Source organism: Epinephelus fuscoguttatus, linkage group LG4 (assembly GCF_011397635.1).
Source record: "Epinephelus fuscoguttatus linkage group LG4, E.fuscoguttatus.final_Chr_v1".
In the NCBI taxonomy this organism is placed as follows: domain Eukaryota; kingdom Metazoa; phylum Chordata; class Actinopteri; order Perciformes; family Serranidae; genus Epinephelus; species Epinephelus fuscoguttatus.
Genome location: NC_064755.1, coordinates 9,218,030 through 9,241,402, shown reverse-complemented (window position 1 = coordinate 9,241,402; position 23,373 = coordinate 9,218,030). Strand labels below are relative to the sequence as shown.

Here is a 23,373-nt window from a genome sequence, read left to right as displayed (position 1 = left end):
CTTTCCCCCCCCCCAATAATCATCACTTGGATTTGTTTGTTTATATCTTCATTGACACATGAGGTTGAGCAAATATCGGGCCAGCTGATGAGTGGATGTTCTAAGCTACTGAGTTTGAATTACCCATTATAGTTGTTTGTACAGTAGATAAGTCCACAATACTCTTTAGTTTACACATAAATGCCAGCCTTCATATTTAATTGCTTTATAAAAAGTCTTGTTTTGGAATTGTGTTTGGTTTTGTATCCTCTGGAGGCTCTGGACTTGTTTTATATAATCTTGAAATAATTTATTGAATATATCCCTCTTTTGCTGTGTAGGTTTTGATATTTGTGCAATTTAATTCTGGTAGAAGTTGTTGTATGCTGCGCCTGACTGTCATGTCCCCAGTCAGTGTGATCAACAGGGCTCCTCTGGGATAGTCATGAAACACATCAGTAATTATCATCTTAAGTATAACATTCATTATTCTGACATGGGCCATTCTCCATAATTACTACCTTTGCTTTTGGTACTTTAAGAATATGTGATAGTAATAATTTGTATTGTTGAGAAAGTAAAACTTTGAATGCAGCACTTGTAACAGAGTATTAAATTGCTCCTTTTTAAAGATCAGAGTTCTTACAGAACTGGTCAATTAGGACAACTTTCATAAAGCAACTCAACTATAAACTTGTGAAGTTTAGTTGTTAATCATTGTTGTCCTGTTGGTGTCAGTCAATAAGTCACCTCACACCTCTGTTTCTACAGTAAATACATCTGATCGCAGGGAAGGTTACATGTTTTGCGCATGCTCAGTCTCGCTCAGAAGAAACTGAGGTGAGCAGGCTAAGCAAGTAAATTGGTTACTCAGATAAAGGAGATAAACGCTTGCTTCGGGGACTTCTACACGGAATAGTATTCCAGTAGAGTAAATGCCACTGAAGGTGATTTTTCCAACTTTTTTGCCAGTCTAAAGGTTCCTCAATTAGACAGTGCATCACAAGATGATATGGATGCTCCACTTTCTAAAAGTGATGTCTTGAATGCTATTCAGGCCTTCCCCTCTGGAAAAGCAGCAGGCCCAGACGGCTTTGGCTGTGAATTTTACAAAGCATTCCATGAAAAAGTTGTCCCTTTCATGCTTAGGATGGTGAATGACTCCATGCGAAATAAGAAGCTCCTCAGCTCATTGTATGGCTAAAAGATTGGGTAATCATATTTCAGCAATGATGAAATACTTCAGTGTGAAGTTTTGTGATGTTGAATATACGTGGATGATTTACTGATCTGTTTATCAGACCCAGTAGTCTCTGTTCCCGACCTCCTGACCTACACTAAATCATTAAGCAGACTGTCAGGATTACAATCAACTGGGAAAAATTGTGAGTTTATGCCTTTGAAGAATAATTTGTGTCCTGTATTCTTCAAATCTTTGCCATTTAAATTACTCGCTACCCACATTAAATAAACCCTCTCACATTTCTAAAGCCCAGTTATAGAAGAATGCAAATAAATAAATACACTGATTGATTAATATGTGTTTTGTCTGTGGGCGTGAACATGGTGACTTTGTCTCAATCCATTTTCTTCCCTGTAAATCCATGTGATCATTGATTGATGACCCGGGTCTGTTTCAAAGTCATGAAATCAACCAGACTTGATGTTGTTCGCTCGCAGTAGCTCCAAAAAGCTTGATGAAACAGATTCTGATTCAGTCTGTTTGGTTAATTCAAGACGGGCTGTTTACAATAAGACCTGCTTTTCTGAGTCACCTCAGAGGAATACCAGCTCAGTATTATAATTCAGGATGAGATCAGGGAAACACATTTGGACAATAAAGGTACCTCAATGCCTCATTGGGTCATTTGTACAAATACAGTAGAGTTCTGTGATGAAGCTATGATGCCCGAATTATGCTGCTGTGAGAAAATGGGCTGTAGGCCTATATGTGGGACAGCCCACACAGAGTTTTAGAGCGTGAAGCACAGATCTGTTTTTAAAGCACCAAAGAGCAGCTCAGTCGCTGTCCAAGGTCCTGTTTTATGGCATTTGTTTCTCATCTTGGTAGTTTCAGTTGACAGTGAGCTGTGATGCTGCCACCAGGCTGCAGTCTTTGTATTGGACCACAGACACTGACACATAACATGTGGAGCAAAGGGAAATAAGAAACAGAGATGCCTTTACCTCAGGATGATCAATAACATGCACACAACATGTGCTCTGGATTTAATCTTTTATCAAGAAAGGGCAAACGCTGTGACAGGCTGTGACAAATTCAGGGTAGAAACAGTCAGACTGAAGGACAGGGAGTCAGAAATGAGAGGACAGGTGAGTGTATAAAGGTTTGTTGTGCTTGTGCACACTGACTGACGGCATTCCTGCTACCATTAATGTATTTATTATTTATATGAAATATAAACGTTTATGTTTCTGTTACGTAACATAGGTAAATAATGTGAAGTATACCTTTCCACATCAGAGCCTCTTATAAATCCACTCAACATGTGTGTCCTTCTTGAATTTTGGGTCAAACTGGTTTGTATTCAGAACAATGACAGATAGTTTATCTGAGCTGCTGTTCCTCTGAAAGTTTTGAAGGAAGTCCAAATCTAAATTTCAGTCAGTCCTCACCTTGAACCTCAGCAGAAAACACCGAATAGGCTAACTGTTGTGTGACACTTGATTAAGTCTTTTAATAATATTTAGGAATGTATCCGTGAAACTGTGACATTTAAAGCCACGTACTGCTTCCACAGACAGCTGACATGTATTTGTCGGTGTGGTTGATCATTAATAGTACAACTACTGACTATTTAAATCTAAAAGAGTCACAGCAGCAGCAGCTCTGATGGTCAGTCTGGCTGAACTGCACCATAAACCTCGGCCATCATCAGTGTGTTTGCTGACACCAGAATAACTTCAGTTTATTCCAAAGTCATCAACAGCAGATGGTTGTTTTTACACTGAGTCCCTGAACAAACATGTGGGCTGCTGGAAAACGGCTTTGGTGGAGCTGTGATGCATTTGAAGTCATTTTAGGAGACAAATGAGTGGGAAAAGCCGCTGAGCAGTGCTGGCCACGGCGGTGAATAAGTGAGGTTTGGAGGCTCCACAGACAAAATGCAGAGAGCATCAGAGCTCTACATGACTTGAATATGAAGAGGCACAAGTCCGCTATCGGCTCCCTTCACTGTCAGCCTTCAGCACTTGTCCCACATTTAGTTTTTCACCTTTTGTCAGTCAAGAGAAAACACAAGTGCTCCAGCTTTCACACTGCACAGAGGAGCCACGGGCTGGGTTGAGTCTCCACGGTTCTCACGGTGTGTTTAAGGACAGCCTCCTGCTCGGAGCTTTCAACAGTCCAGTCAGACACTCTCGTGTGTTACTAGGCAAGAACAACATGGCAGAGACAGCTCCAGCTCCAGCTCCGGCCGCCGCGCCGGCCAAAGCCGCCAAGAAGAAGGCGCCGAGACCGAAGAAGACCGGTCCCAGCGTCGGCGAGCTCATTCTGAAAACTGTGGCCGCATCCAAGGAGCGGAGCGGCGTGTCTGCGGCCGCCCTCAAGAAGGCTCTGGCTGCCGGAGGCTACGATGTGGAGAAGAACAAGTCCCGCGTCAGGACCGCCATCAAAGCCCTGGTGGCTAAGGGCTCTCTGGTCCAGACCAAAGGGACCGGGGCCTCCGGCTCCTTCAAGATGAGCAAGAAGGCTGCCGAACCCAAGAAGGTCAAGAAGCCGGCCAAGAAAGCCGCTCCTAAAGCCAAGAAGCCCGCAGCGGCCAAAAAGCCCAAGACAGCGACGGCTAAGAAGCCAGCAGCCGCTAAGAAGTCTCCCAAGAAGGCCAAGAAACCCGCAGCGGCCAAGAAAGCAGCCAAGAGCCCCAAGAAGGCTGCAAAGAGCCCGAAAAAGACCACCAAGAGCCCCAAGAAGGTGGCCAAAAAGGCCCCTGCAGCCAAGAAAGCCCCCGCAAAGAAGGCAGCCAAGCCCAAAGTCAAGAAAGCAGCAGCCAAGAAGAAGTGAGCTGTCATCAGTCTCATCAACAAACTACTCACTAAAAGGCTCTTTTAAGAGCCACCCACATCATCCTTAAAGAGCACTCTGTCATTAATTAAAAGGGTTGTTTTGTTTTATTCTGTTTTAAAACTTAGCCCTTACAATAAATCATAATGGGAAAGTTTGATTTCCATCAAAAAACGAAAAAACAAACAAACAAAAAAGTTCGTAGTGGGCAATACAAGATAGAGACACAACTCTGCAACTCTGTTGCAATCTTGCAATCTATTAATTCTGAATTCACTGTATTGTAAAATGAATAGTCATCTTATCTGTATACTAAGACAAAAGTGAGCTCAGTTTATTGGAAAGAGTCATGATCCAGTCTTAGAAGAAATATAATGACAATAAACAGCGTCTTTTCACAACTGCTGTCATTAAACACACTGACTACAGATGTATTTACAGTGGTAGAATGTAACTAAGTAGGCTTAGGTGCTACTTTGAGTATTTTAGTATTTTCATTTTATAGGCTATTTCTGTATCTCCTTACCCCATTACATTTATCTGACAGCTTTCGTTACTTTGAAGGACTTATACAACATTTCAACAAATAAATGATGAGGTATTATTAAACTACCCATATGATAAATTAATGAATTAAAATGTTCATCTTGACAAGATGATCAAGAAGGCCAGCTCTGCCCTGGGATGACCAAGGTACCTTTTAACCGTTTGTTTTCTGGAAATAACTGACACAATCAGAAACTAGAAACAAGTCGTTTTTTCGTTTTTGGCAAAAAAAAAAAAAAAAAAAAAAGAAAAAGAAAAAAAACGAAATTCAGCTCAATTTCTTGTGTTCTGATGCTACTTCAAAAGACAAAATTACCACTCCATATTTCGTTTCATTTGTGGGCAGGCTCTCAGCCTGTCTTATATTTTTCAGACAGTCCACGCAATGAGGTGTGTGAAAGTTCGGTTGTGACAGTGGATGTTTCAGATATACCCGACGGCCAGTCCAGGCCTGCTCTCAGACTGTTTTTGAGTAAGTATTAATATTGTTGCCACGATTGCATAACATAGATGGTACTGTGGACACTTGTATCCTTAATCCTTAATGAGTGACTCAGAGGAAACCACGTCAAATGGGAACATACAGCGGTATGACATCAACAGAAACGAGCTCTTGAGGTGATGTGGGTGGCTCTTAAAAGAGCCGTTGTGTTGCAGTGAGCTGAGACGGTGATTTAACCTCCGAAGCCGTACAGAGTGCGGCCCTGCCTCTTGAGAGCATACACCACATCCATGGCGGTCACAGTCTTCCTCTTGGCGTGCTCGGTGTAGGTGACGGCATCACGGATGACATTCTCCAGGAACACCTTCAGCACACCGCGGGTCTCCTCGTAGATCAGACCGGAGATACGCTTCACTCCACCACGGCGAGCCAGACGGCGGATAGCGGGTTTGGTGATTCCCTGGATGTTATCACGGAGAACTTTGCGGTGACGCTTGGCGCCTCCTTTCCCGAGTCCTTTTCCTCCCTTGCCGCGACCACTCATTTCGTCAGAGTTTAGTTTGTACCGAAGCAAAAACTGAAGGTCAGACGTTGTGAACGTGGGGAAATAAATCCTTGCTGCGGACGTAGTTGAGCTCTGCTGGGCGGAGACATTTGTTCTAACAATAGAAACTAGGACACTGATGAACCCTTCACCTTCACAGTAGAGGCGGGAAATTACTGTTCTACTGCGAATGACTCATCTTTAAACCACCTTTTTTTGTCTCTCTTTTTTATGAGAATAAGAACAAAACATCAGGTAGTTCATGAAAACCATATGAAACAAAAAAAGTTTTATGAACTTATATGAACAACAGTATTTCAAGACAATTGCACAAAATCAACAAAACAAACAAACAAGACAAACAACAAGAAAAGAGACAAAAAGAAGATACAAGGATGTTTTTAGGAACTAAAAAGAATAACTGGGTGACTTGAGAAGAGCCTTGAATTCATAAGAAAAGGTAAAAAAAAATCACTAAAATTCATTGACTTAGATAATGTGTTCTTGAAAGTAAAAAGTTGAGGATTTAGAAAACAAAATTAATGAGCTTCAAGAACAATTTGACATCTGAGGTCAAAGGAGAAATACTTTCTATATTATATTTTACAAAAAGAGCAGAAGGCATTATGGTCTGTAAATTTAGCAATATGATAACACTATATATCCGAGACAAAGAAATTGATTCTCTGAAAGGAACTGAAATTAATGTACAAGCATGAACTGTAGTTCATGATGCCCTTCAGCACCTTGTACACATAGATGGCGTAGCTTGCTGACGCTCTTAGACACGGCTTTCTTTGAGCCCTTTTTGTACGCTTTCACGGTGGCTTCGGGCATGGCTTCATTCAGATGTTTCTCCCAAGTCCAGTGTCGTGTTCTTGCACAGAGGGATATATTTACAGCCAGTTCATGTAAAGATTAGCATTCACTTCTTGATGGATGGGGAAAAATGAGGTTTAAAGATAGTGAAATGAAAGAAGTTAAAAAATGAGCGAAGATATCAGCCACTGCGTGAACACAGTTAAAACTCAGTGTCTAAATTCTTATTTAGGAAAGAGTTGCAGAAATAACCTATAAACCAACATAAAATGGAAATGCTATTGGACACATGCTTAAGCCTACTTAGATACATTCCACCACTGAAAACACAACTGTAAGAAAAAACATGTTTATTTATATCAATTATGATAAGATGTGAAAAGAACATTTAGCTCTTTGTTTTTACTTTTGTAATTAGGCCATAAAAAATTAATATTCAGTAGCTATACATAATAAATATTTAATCAAACGCTAGTTTTTTTATTGAAAGGATAATAAATGGGGAAATGCTCTTTAAGGATGATGTGGGTGGCTCTTAAAAGAGCCTTTTAGTGAGTAGTTTGTTGATGAGACTGATGACAGCTCACTTCTTCTTGGCTGCTGCTTTCTTGACTTTGGGCTTGGCTGCCTTCTTTGCGGGGGCTTTCTTGGCTGCAGGGGCCTTTTTGGCCACCTTCTTGGGGCTCTTGGTGGTCTTTTTCGGGCTCTTTGCAGCCTTCTTGGGGCTCTTGGCTGCTTTCTTGGCCGCTGCGGGTTTCTTGGCCTTCTTGGGAGACTTCTTAGCGGCTGCTGGCTTCTTAGCCGTCGCTGTCTTGGGCTTTTTGGCCGCTGCGGGCTTCTTGGCTTTAGGAGCGGCTTTCTTGGCCGGCTTCTTGACCTTCTTGGGTTCGGCAGCCTTCTTGCTCATCTTGAAGGAGCCGGAGGCCCCGATCCCTTTGGTCTGGACCAGAGAGCCCTTAGCCACCAGGGCTTTGATGGCGGTCCTGACGCGGGACTTGTTCTTCTCCACATCGTAACCTCCGGCAGCCAGAGCCTTCTTGAGGGCGGCCGCAGACACGCCGCTCCGCTCCTTGGATGCGGCCACAGTTTTCAGAATGAGCTCGCCGACGCTGGGACCGGTCTTCTTCGGTCTCGGCGCCTTCTTCTTGGCGGCTTTGGCCGGCGCGGCGGAGCTGGAGCTGGAGCTGTCTCTGCCATGTTGTTCTTGCCTAGTAACACACGAGAGTGTCTGACTGGACTGTTGAAAGCTCCGAGCAGGAGGCTGTCCTTAAACACACCGTGAGAACCGTGGAGACTCAACCCAGCCCGTGGCTCCTCTGTGCAGTGTGAAAGCTGGAGCACTTGTGTTTTCTCTTGACTGACAAAAGGTGAAAAACTAAATGTGGGACAAGTGCTGAAGGCTGACAGTGAAGGGAGCCGATAGCGGACTTGTGCCTCTTCATATTCAAGTCATGTAGAGCTCTGATGCTCTCTGCATTTTGTCTGTGGAGCCTCCAAACCTCACCTCTTCACCGCCGTGGCCAGCACTGCTCAGCAGCTTTTCCCACTCATTTGTCTCCTAAAATGACTTCAAATGCATCACAGCTCCACCAAAGCCGTTTTCCAGCAGCCCACATGTTTGTTCAGGGACTCCGTGTAAAAACAACCATCTGCTGTTGATGACTTTGGAATAAACTGAAGTTATTCTGGTGTCAGCAAACACACTGATGATGGCCGAGGCTCATGGTGCAGTTCAGCCAGACTGACCATCAGAGCTGCTGCTGCTGCTGCTGCTGCTGCTGCTGCTGTGACTCCTTTAGATTTAAATAGTTAGTAGTTGTACTATTAATGATCAACCACACCGACAAATACATGTCAGCTGTCTGTGGAAGCAGTACGTGGCTTTAAATGTCACAGTTTCACGGATACATTCCTAAATATTATTAAAAGACTTAATCAAGTGTCACACAACAGTTAGCCTATTCGGTGTTTTCTGCTGAGGTTCAAGGTGAGGACTGACTGAAATTTAGATTTGGACTTCCTTCAAAACTTTCAGAGGAACAGCAGCTCAGATAAACTATCTGTCATTGTTCTGAATACAAACCAGTTTGACCCAAAATTCAAGAAGGACACACATGTTGAGTGGATTTATAAGAGGCTCTGATGTGGAAAGGTATACTTCACATTATTTACCTATGTTACGTAACAGAAACATAAACGTTTATATTTCATATAAATAATAAATACATTAATGGTAGCAGGAATGCCGTCAGTCAGTGTGCACAAGCACAACAAACCTTTATACACTCACCTGTCCTCTCATTTCTGACTCCCTGTCCTTCAGTCTGACTGTTTCTACCCTGAATTTGTCACAGCCTGTCACAGCGTTTGCCCTTTCTTGATAAAAGATTAAATCCAGAGCACATGTTGTGTGCATGTTATTGATCATCCTGAGGTAAAGGCATCTCTGTTTCTTATTTCCCTTTGCTCCACATGTTATGTGTCAGTGTCTGTGGTCCAATACAAAGACTGCAGCCTGGTGGCAGCATCACAGCTCACTGTCAACTGAAACTACCAAGATGAGAAACAAATGCCATAAAACAGGACCTTGGACAGCGACTGAGCTGCTCTTTGGTGCTTTAAAAACAGATCTGTGCTTCACGCTCTAAAACTCTGTGTGGGCTGTCCCACATATAGGCCTACAACCCATTTTCTCACAGTAGCATAATTCAGGCATCATAGCTTCATCACAGAACTCTACTGTATTTGTACAAATGACCCAATGAGGCATTGAGGTATCTTTATTGTCCAAATGTGTTTCCCTGATCTCATCCTGAATTATAATACTGAGCTGGTATTCCTCTGAGGTGACTCAGAAAAGCAGGTCTTATTGTAAACAGCCCGTCTTGAATTAACCAAACAGACTGAATCAGAATCTGTTTCATCAAGCTTTTGGAGCTACTGCGAGCGAACAACATCAAGTCTGGTTGATTTCATGACTTTGAAACAGACCCGGGTCATCAATCAATGATCACATGGATTTACAGGGAAGAAAATGGATTGAGACAAAGTCACCATGTTCACACCCACAGACAAAACACATATTAATCAATCAGTGTATTTATTTATTTGCATTCTTCTATAACTGGGCTTTAGAAATGTGAGAGGGTTTATTTAATGTGGGTAGTAATTTAAATGGCAAAGATTTGAAGAATACAGGACACAAATTATTCTTCAAAGGCATAAACTCACAATTTTTCCCAGTTGATTGTAATCCTGACAGTCTGCTTAATGATTTAGTGTAGGTCAGGAGGTCGGGAACAGAGACTACTGGGTCTGATAAACAGATCAGTAAATCATCCACGTATATTCAACATCACAAAACTTCACACCGTGAAGTATTTCATCATTTGCTGAAATATGATTACCCAATCTTTTAGCCATACAATGAGCTGAGGAGCTTCTTATTTCGCATGGAGTCATTCACCATCCTAAGCATGAAAGGGACAACTTTTTCATGGAATGCTTTGTAAAATTCACAGCCAAAGCCGTCTGGGCCTGCTGCTTTTCCAGAGGGGAAGGCCTGAATAGCATTCAAGACATCACTTTTAGAAAGTGGAGCATCCATATCATCTTGTGATGCACTGTCTAATTGAGGAACCTTTAGACTGGCAAAAAAGTTGGAAAAATCACCTTCAGTGGCATTTACTCTACTGGAATACTATTCCGTGTAGAAGTCCCCGAAGCAAGCGTTTATCTCCTTTATCTGAGTAACCAATTTACTTGCTTAGCCTGCTCACCTCAGTTTCTTCTGAGCGAGACTGAGCATGCGCAAAACATGTAACCTTCCCTGCGATCAGATGTATTTACTGTAGAAACAGAGGTGTGAGGTGACTTATTGACTGACACCAACAGGACAACAATGATTAACAACTAAACTTCACAAGTTTATAGTTGAGTTGCTTTATGAAAGTTGTCCTAATTGACCAGTTCTGTAAGAACTCTGATCTTTAAAAAGGAGCAATTTAATACTCTGTTACAAGTGCTGCATTCAAAGTTTTACTTTCTCAACAATACAAATTATTACTATCACATATTCTTAAAGTACCAAAAGCAAAGGTAGTAATTATGGAGAATGGCCCATGTCAGAATAATGAATGTTATACTTAAGATGATAATTACTGATGTGTTTCATGACTATCCCAGAGGAGCCCTGTTGATCACACTGACTGGGGACATGACAGTCAGGCGCAGCATACAACAACTTCTACCAGAATTAAATTGCACAAATATCAAAACCTACACAGCAAAAGAGGGATATATTCAATAAATTATTTCAAGATTATATAAAACAAGTCCGGAGCCTCCAGAGGATACAAAACCAAACACAATTCCAAAACAAGACTTTTTATAAAGCAATTAAATATGAAGGCTGGCATTTATGTGTAAACTAAAGAGTATTGTGGACTTATCTACTGTACAAACAACTATAATGGGTAATTCAAACTCAGTAGCTTAGAACATCCACTCATCAGCTGGCCCGATATTTGCTCAACCTCATGTGTCAATGAAGATATAAACAAACAAATCCAAGTGATGATTATTGGGGGGGGGGAAAGTGAAAAAACAAATGAGACCCAATCTTCAGCTGGATGACAGTCACCCGATCACTAAACAATCCATGGGAACTTTCATCTGAGAGGACACCTGTGAAAATGACATGTTAGGCCAAGTCTGTCCACATTTGTGAAATAGGACTCATACAGAAAAATAAAGTACTTAAAATAGCTCGATCCAGGCCCTCTAAGATTGTCAACTGGTGACCACCTCCATTAATGTCAATAAATACACTGAACAAAAAACAAACAGTGGCTCAGCCTCTCCTGATGGGTTCAGCTTAATATTATCAATTGAAATTAATATGCCCTGTGCATAGTTTTTGCCAGGCCACCCACAGCGTACTGTTTGTACACTGTTGTGCTTTATGTCCTTTGAGGTTTGTTCAGTAGGCTATTTGGTCATTAGCTGCCTCCATCTTGTATCTGGTAGCATCTCTCTCTGACTCTGTATCTTTGCTTTCTGTATTTCTGGTCACTTTGAATGACTTAAATTGTTCAGATCCTCTGGGGATTATTTAAGAAAGGTTAACTACTTTTGAAGCATTTTATGCCCCTTTATGATCTCCTTTAGTTGTTAGTTTATTCTTACTTTGACACTATTATCACGGGACTGCTTTTTCAACACATGTATATTTAGGATAATTGTGTTTTTCTATTGTTAAAGATTATAGCAGAGAAGTAGATTAAAAAAAAATCCTACTCGTAATTGATTATTTACATCCGCGACATGAGAATCAGAGCTCTTTATGAGGAAAGTGTGTGGCTCTTAAAAGAGCCGTTTTGGCCTTGCATTTCTACATTACATATGTATCATATCAATGTTTTTAAAGTGACATAATATATAAGCTGACATCATCTGAAGGTGTAGGGGATGGTAGATGGCATATCACTTCAGTGAGATGCCTATCAAGCTACGATCCACCAAAAATATAACAAACCGACACCAGTTGTCTTTCTGGCGACAGGTAGCATCATATCCACCAGTGTTTGTGGCAGCAGTCCTAGTTGTTTTACTGACAAATTTCGCACCTAATCAAGTGGCTTTTGTGCCTAAACCTTATTTAAATATTTAACATTAAGTTTCCAAAAGTCTCTTTTTTATCATTACCCCCCCCCCCCCCCACACACACACACACACACACACACACACACACACACACAGGACAGAGGCTTTCATTACTAAATGATCAGAATAATCAGTCACTACTGTAACATAATAAAGCTATCAGATTTGAAAAGATGTTTTTTTTTCCTTGTTTTTGTTCTAAAGTCTGAACAGCTTAGATGGATGATGTGAGGATTTAAAATCCTGTACAGATCAGAGAGAGAAGCTTTTGAACAGATTTGATCTAATAATTTCTTTCGTATGTAATTTGAAAAGGAGTGGCATCAATTATATCATTTATAACAGGGTATGTATCATTTACTATCTAAATAGCTTAATAATTTTGTATTTAACGCAACGCCGACTATTTCTTTTAACTTTTTAAATAACTTGATTTTCTTTCTTCTTTCTCCCCTCACCCACCCACTGAATTGTTCCTCAGCTTCGGAAGCTGACCAATCCAGTGCGAGCAACAGCACAGTATTATTTGCATCACGTGGATACAAATAGACTCCTCTGCGCTCGATGACGCCATTCCTTAAAGGACAAATCGGCTATTCAGATCATGCCTGAAACCACCGTGAAAGCGCCCAAGAAGGGCTCAAAGAAAGCCGTGTCTAAGAGCGTCAGCAAGACCGGCAAGAAAAAGAGGAGGACCAGGAGGGAGAGCTACGCCATCTACGTGTACAAGGTGCTGAAGCAGGTCCATCCCGACACCGGCATCTCGTCCAAGGCTATGGGCATCATGAACTCGTTTGTGAGCGACATCTTTGAGCGCATCGCCGGTGAGGCCTCCCGTCTGGCTCACTACAACAAGCGCTCCACCATCACTTCCAGGGAGATCCAGACCGCCGTCCGCCTGCTGCTGCCCGGGGAGCTGGCCAAGCACGCTGTGTCTGAGGGCACCAAGGCCGTCACCAAGTACACCAGCTCCAAGTAAACCTGTTAACAACAAACCATCAACACAAAGGCTCTTTTAAGAGCCACCCACTTTCTCTGAAGATAATTCCTGATGTCTCTTCGGTCTGAATTGTTCCGTCACTGTTTTAAGCATTGTGAATGACATGATTTCACAAAAAGCAGAGTAAAAGAAATTCTAATGTACGCCTGTCTCATGTGACTGCATTATAAGGTGAAGACACCCTGCCTTTTACATCTGAACAGCAATACCTTGTTAGTCGCAGGAGTTAAAGTTCTCCGGCACAGCGCCGGATTTCTGGTGTGGTGAAGTTTCTGTCCGGCAGGGGCAGTAGTGCTCTGCAGTGCGAGCATTTCACTCGCATTGGCCACTATATGTGCGAACTGGGAAAATGATTAGGTGCACAGTGTGCGAGTAAATACAACCTACTGTTTACCGTAATCAGCATCGGACTTTTTTTCATCAATAACTGATCAAATAAATTTAATTTAAAACTTGCTCCTTTGGCTCTGATCCAGCCTTCTCGCTCCCTGCCTGCAGTCCCCACTGCCATAGACATATATCCACCTTATTTTTCACGGAAACACGGAGGCAAAACAGAACGCAGCCAGCTTCCGTTCTTTTGTGCGACACTTCCGGTCCAGCACTCTTACCACTGTGTAAATGGGAATCACCTTGTTGTTTACCTTGCTGAGTTTAGCTATATATATATATATATATTTATGTATATATCGCATTTTTCACGTCACTATATCACCGTTTAGACTAATCTGATGTTTGTAAAGTCTATAAACACAATGACTGAACAAACATTAGTATTTTCTCTGTGTGTAATTAATGACATGGTTATCGTAGATTAGCTGGGCTAACCGTTAGCTGTTAGCCGTTAGCCGTGTCTGTAATAACTCACTAAACTCACAAAGTGGCCCGTGAAAAAATATTTTCTCCAGCGGATGTCTTAGTTACAACATGATTGAGCTAACTGGAGTAGTTTCATGTCGTATCCGACAACGGGAGGCTTTTAACGGATGGCGATCCTGATGTTAGCTTTGCTGCTAGTGTTAACGTTAGCTGTCCCTGTCAGCTGCAGCCACTGATGCTTTCTAGACATCGTGATTTCCCAAAACTGAATAAATACCACACATAGCAACACAAAACTGCTTTGCTAACTCAATCATGTTGTAACGGCTGGATGGTTGATGCCTACATGCTGATTCAGGTGCTATCAGAGCCGATCCGCGCATCACTATGGCTTAATGATCAACTCAGTCAATTAAAACAACCCGTCCTGTGTTAGGAGTGCATGTCGCTGACAGAAAGAAAGAAAGATAGATAGATAGATAGATAGATAGATAGATAGATAGATAGATAGATAGATAGAAAAGCAGCGTACACCTCACATATTTATTTCTCACAGTTGCGCACACGTGTGGCTGGCATGCAGAAGCACCGTCTGTGTGTCGAGGGTGCGAGCCGCAGCTTCAGCTGCTCAGGTAAAGAGGCTGTGTAGCCCGGTGTGTTTTTTCGCTGATTCGGTTCTGCAGGTTCTCTGCTGGTACACTGGAGACGGGGATCAAGCAGTTTGTCTCACTCGGGATAGATTGTGCTTTTTTGGTTCATAGTTTATGATTGACGTGCGATTTATTCGCGTTTAGAGGGAATAAATTTCCGATATAACGGAAACGTGGGCACAGTTATCTAACGTTATACAAAATGCACAGAATAACTAACTAACTAACTAACTAACTGATTGACTAACATAAACTGAAAATTTTAAAAAAAAAAATTAGCTTGCACCGTTAGCGCCGGTAAGGGAAAGCATGAGGGAAAGCGGCTGACCGGAAGTCACGCACCAAAAAACGGAAGTTGATCACTATTTACTTCCGTGTTTGAAAATAAGGTGGATACGTAGACGCCGCATCGAGTGGGTTTGCCCGCTGCTGCGATACGTCAACGTTGCCGCCATATTGGATGTGGCAAGGCTGCGCTGTAAACTAATACAAGTGAATGGACTTAATTTCATAAAGCGCCTTTCTTCAAAGAAATTTACGTTAATGCCTCTCGTTTGTTCATTCACACACACACTAATATACTTGGGAAACAGTTAGGCATCAAAAGCAATGTATTTGATCTTCTCAGATGGCTAAGATAAGAACTTTATAGATCCCACACAGGAGCAATTCACCTTACATCAGCTATAGAGAACAAGGTAGTGCCGAAAAACAACACACAGTATATACTGTGTATTTTTTCGGCACTACATATATATATATATATATATATATATATATATATATATATATATATATATATATATATATATACATGCCATCATGCCTACTGTAGCGTCCACCAGGACGTGTGGAAAGGATGACGCAGTTATTCGGCAAACCACCGTTTATTACTGAACAGTACAGGTTACTGTTGGCCGTAACCACGCCAAAACAACCAACAAACAAGAACTTAGCTGTAACTCCAACTGTGCACTCCTGCTCTCTCCTATATATATATATGCGTCTATGTGTGTGTGTGTGTGTGTGTGTGTATATATATATATATATACAGTGGTGGAAAAAAGTTTTCAGACATCCTTAAAATTTTACACAATCTCAAATATTATCATGAAATATTTGTGGAAAAATCTTTTTTGTGTTTCAAAAGGTGTGGCTGCATTAGACAGATACAAACAAATACAAATTATATTTTTTTGTTTATTGTTTACAAGAAAAACTAACAAAACTAAATTCTTGACAGTTTCAATATGTCAGTTCTCAACATTGTCGGTATCAAAGTCAACAAATAACAGAGAACGTGTTCAAAACTGAACAAAAAAATAAATAAACCATCACATCATCAAATTAATATTTAGTAGTCCTGCCATTGGCACGTAGTAGAGCTCTAATCCTGGCTGGCATGTTCCCCACGAGCCTTTCACACTGTTGAGGGGTAATCTTGTCCCATTCTTCTTGAATTACTGCTTTTAATTCTTCTAAATTCTTTGGTTTATGCTTTGAAACAGACCTTTTGATAATCCACCACAGATTTTCAATGGGGCTCATGTCCGGGGATTGAGCTGGCCACTCTAAGACCTGGATACTGTGCTCCTGCAGCCAAGTTCTACTGGCCTTGGATGTGTGGCAAGGGGCATTATCTTGTTGAAACATCCAGTTTTTACCTCAACGGAACAGTGCAGCGCAGAAGGGAGCATGTGGGTTTCGAGAATGGTACAATACTTGGTAGTTCAATGTGCCATCACAGACAGTGAGATGACCAACACCAGCAGCACTCATGCATCCCCAAACCATGATACTGCCTCCACCATGCTTGACAGTAGGTACTGTACATGCTGGAGATAATGCTTCGCCTGGCCTTCTGCGTACCCTCACATTAGTAGGAGGAAGATAAAGCTGGAAACTGGACTCATCTGACCACAAAATCTTCTTCCAATTCCTGGCTGTCCAGTTCTTGTGTGCCTGGGCCCAACGACACCGGGCTAACCTCTGTCTCTCATTGATCAGGGACTTCTTGATAGCCTTGTAGGACCTTACGCCATGATCTAAAAGTCAGCCACGTACAGTGCGGGTGGAACACTGGACACCAGTTTGGTTTGACCACTGCTGCTGAAGCTCCTGTGATGTCATTCGGCGGTTTTGCCTGCACATGCGGATCAGGATGCGGTCATTTCTTGCTGAAGAAACCCTTGGACGCCCAGACCTTGGTTTGTCTTCCAAGCTGTTGGTTCGTCTGTATTTCTGCAGAGTATATCCAACTGCTGAAGGACTGCATCTGCACTTCCTGGCTATCTGGCGGCAGCTGTACCCTTCCTGGCTGAGAATCTTTATCAATCAATCAATCAATTTTATTTATAAAGCCCAATATCACAAATCACAATTTGCCTCACAGGGCTTTACAGCATACGACATCCCTCTGTCCTTAAGACCCTCACAGCGGATAAGGAAAAACTCCCCAAAAAAAACCCTTTAACGGGGAAAAAAAAAAACGGTAGAAACCTCAGGAAGAGCAACTGAGGAGGGATCCCTCTTCCAGGACGGACAGACGTGCAATAGATGTCGTACAGAACAGATCAGCATAATAAATTAACAGTAATCCATATGACAGAGAGAGAGAGAGAGAGAGAGAGATGCAGGTAATGACAGTAGCTTACAACAACATTAATGAAAGTAATAATATTATAGTTATAGTTCTGGTTACTGCGGTACAATATGTTGAAAGTATGTATTAATACCTGGCAGTATACATGTGTGACAATAGTCATATGTGTATAATAACAGAAGAAGTATGACTAATGACTAATGATGGCAGCAGCAGGAGGCATCTGGCGGGACCACGGCAGCAGCACAACCACACACGTCACGCTGTCCAGGCACCGTTGTGATATGAGTTAATCTGAGAGACAGTGGAGCACAAAGGCTCCGGAGAAGAAGCCGAGTTAGTGACATCCAGAATGGCCGGGTTAGCTAGATGCAGTAATAGGATACGAGAGAGAGAGAGAGAGAGAGAGAAGGGGCCCGGTGTATTATAGAGGGGTCCTCCGGCAGACTAGGCCTAAGTCAGCCTAACAGGACAAACCTGAGCCAGCCCTAACTATAAGCTTTATCAAAGAGGAAAGTCTTAAGTCTAGTCTAGTCTTTATCTTCAGGCGTGTTTCCTGCTTTAACCATTTTTGTGTCTGAAGAACTTTCAAATGTGCTGGCTTTATGTAGACACGAAGCTTGGCAACAAAAATTGTGTCTTTTAATAAAAAGAACGACCTTCATCACTGGTACCAAAATGACCCAATACTCAAAATTTCTTATGTATTTTTATGGAACCAATCAATTTTAAGTTTTTAATGGCTTTTTTAGGATTTATTTAGTATTTTGGCTGTGACTGTACTAAAAGAAATTGCACTTGAAGACCTAAGAGTGATTCTTAATGTAATATTTCACAAATGCATGGGGTGTCCGAAAACTTTTTTCCACCACTGTATGTGTGTGTGTGTGTGTGTGTGTGTGTGTGTGTGTGTGTGTGTGTGTGTGTATATATGTGTATGTATGTGTATTGTGTATTGTTTTTCGGCACTACCTTGTTCTCTATAGCTGATGTAATAGAAGATCAAATACATTGTTTTTGGTGCCTAACTGTTTCCCAAGTATATTAGTGTGTGTGTGAATGAACAAACGAGAGGCATTAACGTAAATTTCTTTGAAGAAAGGCGCTTTATGAAATTAAGTTCATTCACTTGTATTAGTTTACAGCGCAGCCTTGCCACATCCAATATGGCGGCAACGTTGACGTACGGCTCAGCGCTCGATGCCACGTCTATGTATCCACCTTATTTTCAAACACGGAAGTCAATAGTGATCAACTTCCGTTTTTTGGTGCGTGACTTCCGGTCAGCCGCTTTCCCTCATGCTTTCCCTTACTGGAGCTAACGGTGCAAGCTTTTTTTTTTTCAATTTTCAGTTGTTTATGTTAGTCAATCAGTTAGTTAGTCTGTGTATTTTGTATAGATAACTGTGCCCACGTTTCCGTTATAACAGAAATTTATTCCTTCTAAACGCGAATAAATCGCACGTCAATCATAAACTATGAACCAAAAAAGCACAATCTATCCCGAGTGAGACAAACTGCTTGATCCCCGTCTCCAGTGTACCAGCAGAGAACCCGCAGAACCGAATCAGCGAAAAAACACACCGGGCTACACAGCCTCTCTACCTGAGCAGCTGAAGCTGCGGCTCGCACCCTCGACACACAGACGGTGCTTCTGCATGCCAGCCACACGTGTGCGCAACTGTGAGAAATAAATATGTGAGGTGTACGCTGCTTTTCTATCTTTTTTTCCCCCTTTTCTTTCTTTCTGTCAGCGACATGCACTCCTAACACAGGACGGGTCGTTTTAATTGACTGAGTTGATCATTAAGCCATAGTGATGCGCGAATCGGCTCTGATAGCACCTAAATAAGCATGTACGCATCAACCATCCAGCCATTACAACATGATTGAGTTAGCAAAGCAGTTTTGTGTTGCTATGTGTGGTATTTATTCAGTTTTGGGAACTCACGATGTCTAGAAAGCATCAGTGGCTGCAGCTGACAGGGACAGCTAACGTTAACACTAGCAGCAAAGCTAACATCAGGATCGTCATCCGTTAAAAGCCTCCCGTTGTCGGGTACGACATGAAACTACTCCAGTTAGCTCAGTCATGTTGTAACTAAGACATCCGCTGGAGAAAATATTTTTTTCACGGGCCACTTTGTGAGTTTAGTGAGTTATTACAGACACGGCTAACGCCTAACAGTGGTTAGCCCAGCTAATCTACGATAACCATGTCATTAATTACACACAGAGAAAATACTAATGTTTGTTCAGTCATTGTGTTTATAGACTTTACAAACATCAGATTAGTCTAAACGGTGATATAGTGACGTGAAAAATGCGATATATACATATATATATAGCTAAACTCAGCAAGGTAAACAACAAGGTGATTCCCATTTACACAGTGGTAAGAGTGCTGGACCGGAAGTGTCGCACAAAAAAACGGAAGCTGGCTGCGTTCTGTTTTGCCTTCCGTGAAAAATAAGGTAGATATATGTCTATGCCCACTGCACTGGGCTTTGTAACAATGTCCCGCCTACAGCCCCCTCTGATTGGTTACACAGCACAAGTGATAGCCAATCAACACTGTGTCTGTGCATGCTTTCACATCATGTCACATTGAGAGACAGAGCACAGACAGAGCCGGAGAGGCTCCGGTAATCCAGCAGTAATTTTGAAGGTAAGGTAACAGAAACCAGACAGAAACGAAAGTTGCAATAAAAGTACTCTGTGCTGAAGTTTTAAAGTCACCACCACAACATAATATGATGCATTTCAATGATGACATGCTTGCCCAGAGGCGAAATTTCAACGTAACTGCCTGTTTAATTCACATCAAGCACATTTTGCAAACAGCCTAAATGATTTAGCTTCTAAAAATAATAGCACCAAGGCAAAAAAGAGATGTAGGAACTATAAGTCAAAAAGTCTGGTAACCACTGAAAGTTTAATCTTTATTTATAAACTCATTATGCTATAAAAGTTTAATCTGAAAAGTAACTACTAAAGCTATAATCTTTTTGATCGTTTTGATAATAAACACGTTCCTTTGCAATACATACATTTCTACTTCTTCATTTTGTGACTGCAACACCAAGCCCCCCACTCCAGAAAAGATTTCAGATTTCAGATCTTCCGTGCTCGACATATCAGGCACAAATTTTTTTCTTGCTTTAACCCCTGTAGTCGTTTTTGATGGGTGAGATACAGATAAAATTAAGTTAACCGTAACTGGCCAAATAAACATCTAATCTCTTTTTTTTTCGCTTTGTATATAAGTTAACTATTTAAAGATCTATAATTAATACCAAAATTTACATAGAGTTATCTCTATATTTAGCTTCTTTAATACCTCATACCTTGTTGATATGTTGTAGAAGTCAAGTTTCAAAGTAACTAAAGCTGTCAGATGTACCTAAGTCCACGTTCTACCACTGTATGTCGATACATGTTTAATGATAGCAGTTGTGAAAAGACCCTGTTTATTATCATTATTTCTTCTAAAACTCAATCATCATTCTTTCCAATAACATGAGCACACCTTTGTCTTAGTATACAGATAAGATGACTATTCATTTTAAAATACACAATGAATTCAGAATTAATAGATCAGAGATGTGTCTCTATTTTGTATTGCCCACTATAGCTCCAACAAAGCACGAGTCATACAGTCAAAACAAAAAAAAAAACCTATTAATTAATTAACGAATTAATGACAGAGTGCTCTTTAAGGATGATGTGGGTGGCTCTTAAAAGAGCCTTTTAGTGAGTAGTTTGTTGTTGAGACTGATGACAGCTCACTTCTTCTTGGCTGCTGCTTTCTTGACTTTGGGCTTGGCTGCCTTCTTTGCGGGGGCTTTCTTGGCTGCAGGGGCCTTTTTGGCCACCTTCTTGGGGCTCTTGGTGGTCTTTTTCGGGCTCTTTGCAGCCTGCTTGGGGCTCTCGGCTGCTTTCTTGGCCGCTGCCGGTTTCTTAGCCTTCTTGGGAGACTTCTTAGCGGCTGCTGGCTTCTAGCATCTTCTCTCATCCTGGTAGGAATCCATTTCTGTTGTTTACCTTATTTACAGTAGTATTTCACTGATTATACTGTTTTTTGTAATTCATATTTTTTCTCATCTTATTCAGACAAAATCAACTGTCAACACACCAAGGAGAAGGTGGCCATCTTTACGCACCCTGTATCACCAGTGACATCCATGACAGTAACACCACAGAGACCTGTGACTGTTCCGAAGAGGTCATGTGTACCACCAGTGGATGTGCCTTAGGACATAATCGCACATTTCCCAGTGAAGACAAAGAAAGGACGCTGCAGACAGTGCAATAAAGGCTACTCCAAGACGCTCTGCAGGAATTGTAGTGTCCGTCTCTGCTTGTCAGAGGAAAGGAGCTGCTTTGTGGAGTACCACTGTACATGAACACCGGGCACTGGTTTTTAAACAAAGTTGTCATCACCGTCTTCTCCCATTAATTTAAGTTCCGCCAGCATGTTCTGGGTCTGCCTCAAAGTTTTCATCCTGTATTTTTTTCTTTTTAGCCCAATAAATTATGATTCATAAAACTGTGACTGTTGTGTGGTTATTATTCATGATGTTTAATGTTACAGAGCTTTGTAAGCAATCCACACTGCAAATGAACCTTTAGTTGTTCAGTAGATTTGTTGTGACAGTGTGAGTGCAAATACACAAATTCTGCTCCAATCCAGGCCCAATGTTGCAATATTACAATTTTTCTGTAAAAACTTACTAAAACGTAAGTGCAGACTGACTGAAATTTAGATTTCCTTCAAAAACCTCAAAATAACACACCAGTTCTATAGAGAAAGGGTAAACTATTTGACAGCTTAATGAAACTAGTTTGATCCAAAATGACAAACAATATAATAATAATAATAATAATAATAATAATAATAATAATAATAGTGGTGGTCCAGTATTTTACCTTTATCTGTTTTCCTGTATATTCGAAGACTGCGACAGATTTTTACTTATAGCAATAACTTAATACTATGCATAAGCACCCTGGACAGCTCCTTAATCTGAACCCAATTTTGCAAAAAAAGCTTAACACTTCTCCTTAGGTAGTGAAAATCTGAGTTATATCATCTGACAAACAATATAGCGATGGGAAGAAAAAAAATCCAATTTTAATTTCATTCCTCTACCTTGTGTTAGCTGATTATGTTGGTACAGCCTCTATGTAGCCTGCACTTTCCTGTAGGGATATGTACATGGTTATGATATATAAAAGCGCACAGAACTCATCCCTGCCATGAAAGCTGCCAGAGAACGCGGCGACATAGCCTACATCCGATATGATAGGCCTATTGTCCATCCCCCCTCCCAAACGTAAGGGATGGGAGCTAGAGCCGAGCTCTCTGGTCTTCTTCAACTTAAGCTCCTATTCAGCATCACCATGGACTGAACTGAACTACTGACAAGGAATCAACTCACTATGAACTTACCCAAGTGTTTAATTTTCGCAAACTTAAATATCTGTAGTTTGAGGAATAAAATACATGAACTTGAAACACTTTTAAAAAACAATGATATTATGGTTATAACTGAAAAACATCTAGATGGTTCATTTGATGACTCATTAATATCTATTAATGGTTTTTCTATAGAAACAATTTTGGTGGTGGCATAGCAATTCACATACAGCAGTCAAAGGGAAAGAGTCAGATTAAAGATTTCAAAATTTAAAAACGTAAAACAAACTAGGCATGCAAAAAGAGTACAAAAATACAAGAAACAGCAATAAATAATAATAACAATGAGCAGTAAATAAAAAGTGAGCAATGGATTAAAGTGAACATATTTAATGCAAAGTGAATATTGTATGTGCAAATAAACAACAACAACAACAACATGGGGGACAGTTATGCTTATTATGGTGTCCATAAAGTGTCCATAGTGTCCCTAAAGTGTCCATGGTGCAATCTACTGTGAGCAGTGCTGGTTATGTAGCCTGACAGCAGCAGGCAGGAAGGACCTGCAATAGCGTTCCTTCACGCACTTTGGGTGAATCAGTCTATCGCTGAAGGAGCTCTCCAGAGCTTTTATCTCCTCCTGCAGAGGAGAGTCCAGAGAGCATCCCAGGACAGAGCTGGCCTTCTTGATCAGCTTGTCCAGTCTCTTCCTATCTGCAGCCGAGACGCTGCTGCCCCAGCAGACCACAAAAGATGGTTGATGCCACCACAGTGTCAAAGAAGGTCTTCAGGAGTGCCCCCTGCACTCCAAAAGACCTGAGCCGCCTCAGCAGGTAGAGTCTGCTTTGGCCTTTCCTGTACAGTGCTG

At 41.4% G+C, this 23,373-nt stretch overlaps 3 protein-coding genes and 2 pseudogenes across 3 annotated transcripts; 3 read left to right on the top strand and 2 right to left on the bottom strand.

Moving 5' to 3' along the window:
* Positions 1-23,373, top strand: part of LOC125887275 (uncharacterized) — a 753,166-nt pseudogene that overhangs the window by 114,639 nt on the left and 615,154 nt on the right.
* Positions 3,308-4,066, top strand: LOC125887946 (histone H1-like). The gene has a single exon (XM_049575099.1). The coding sequence runs from the start codon at positions 3,383-3,385 to the stop codon at positions 3,998-4,000; it is 618 nt and encodes a 205-aa protein (XP_049431056.1). The 5' UTR covers positions 3,308-3,382; the 3' UTR covers positions 4,001-4,066.
* LOC125887979 (histone H4) lies at positions 4,884-5,541 on the bottom strand. The gene has a single exon (XM_049575132.1). The coding sequence runs from the start codon at positions 5,530-5,532 to the stop codon at positions 5,221-5,223; it is 312 nt and encodes a 103-aa protein (XP_049431089.1). The 5' UTR covers positions 5,533-5,541; the 3' UTR covers positions 4,884-5,220.
* On the bottom strand, positions 6,843-7,548 carry LOC125887950 (histone H1-like; annotated as a pseudogene).
* On the top strand, positions 12,610-13,078 carry LOC125887977 (histone H2B 1/2-like). Its single transcript, XM_049575130.1, has one exon. The coding sequence runs from the start codon at positions 12,620-12,622 to the stop codon at positions 12,992-12,994; it is 375 nt and encodes a 124-aa protein (XP_049431087.1). The 5' UTR covers positions 12,610-12,619; the 3' UTR covers positions 12,995-13,078.

Coding starts and splice junctions, on each gene's coding strand:
- LOC125887977 (XM_049575130.1), top strand. CDS start 12,620: ATGCCTGAAACCACCGTGAAAGCGCCCAAGAAGGGCTCAAAGAAAGCC.
- LOC125887979 (XM_049575132.1), bottom strand. CDS start 5,532: ATGAGTGGTCGCGGCAAGGGAGGAAAAGGACTCGGGAAAGGAGGCGCC.
- LOC125887946 (XM_049575099.1), top strand. CDS start 3,383: ATGGCAGAGACAGCTCCAGCTCCAGCTCCGGCCGCCGCGCCGGCCAAA.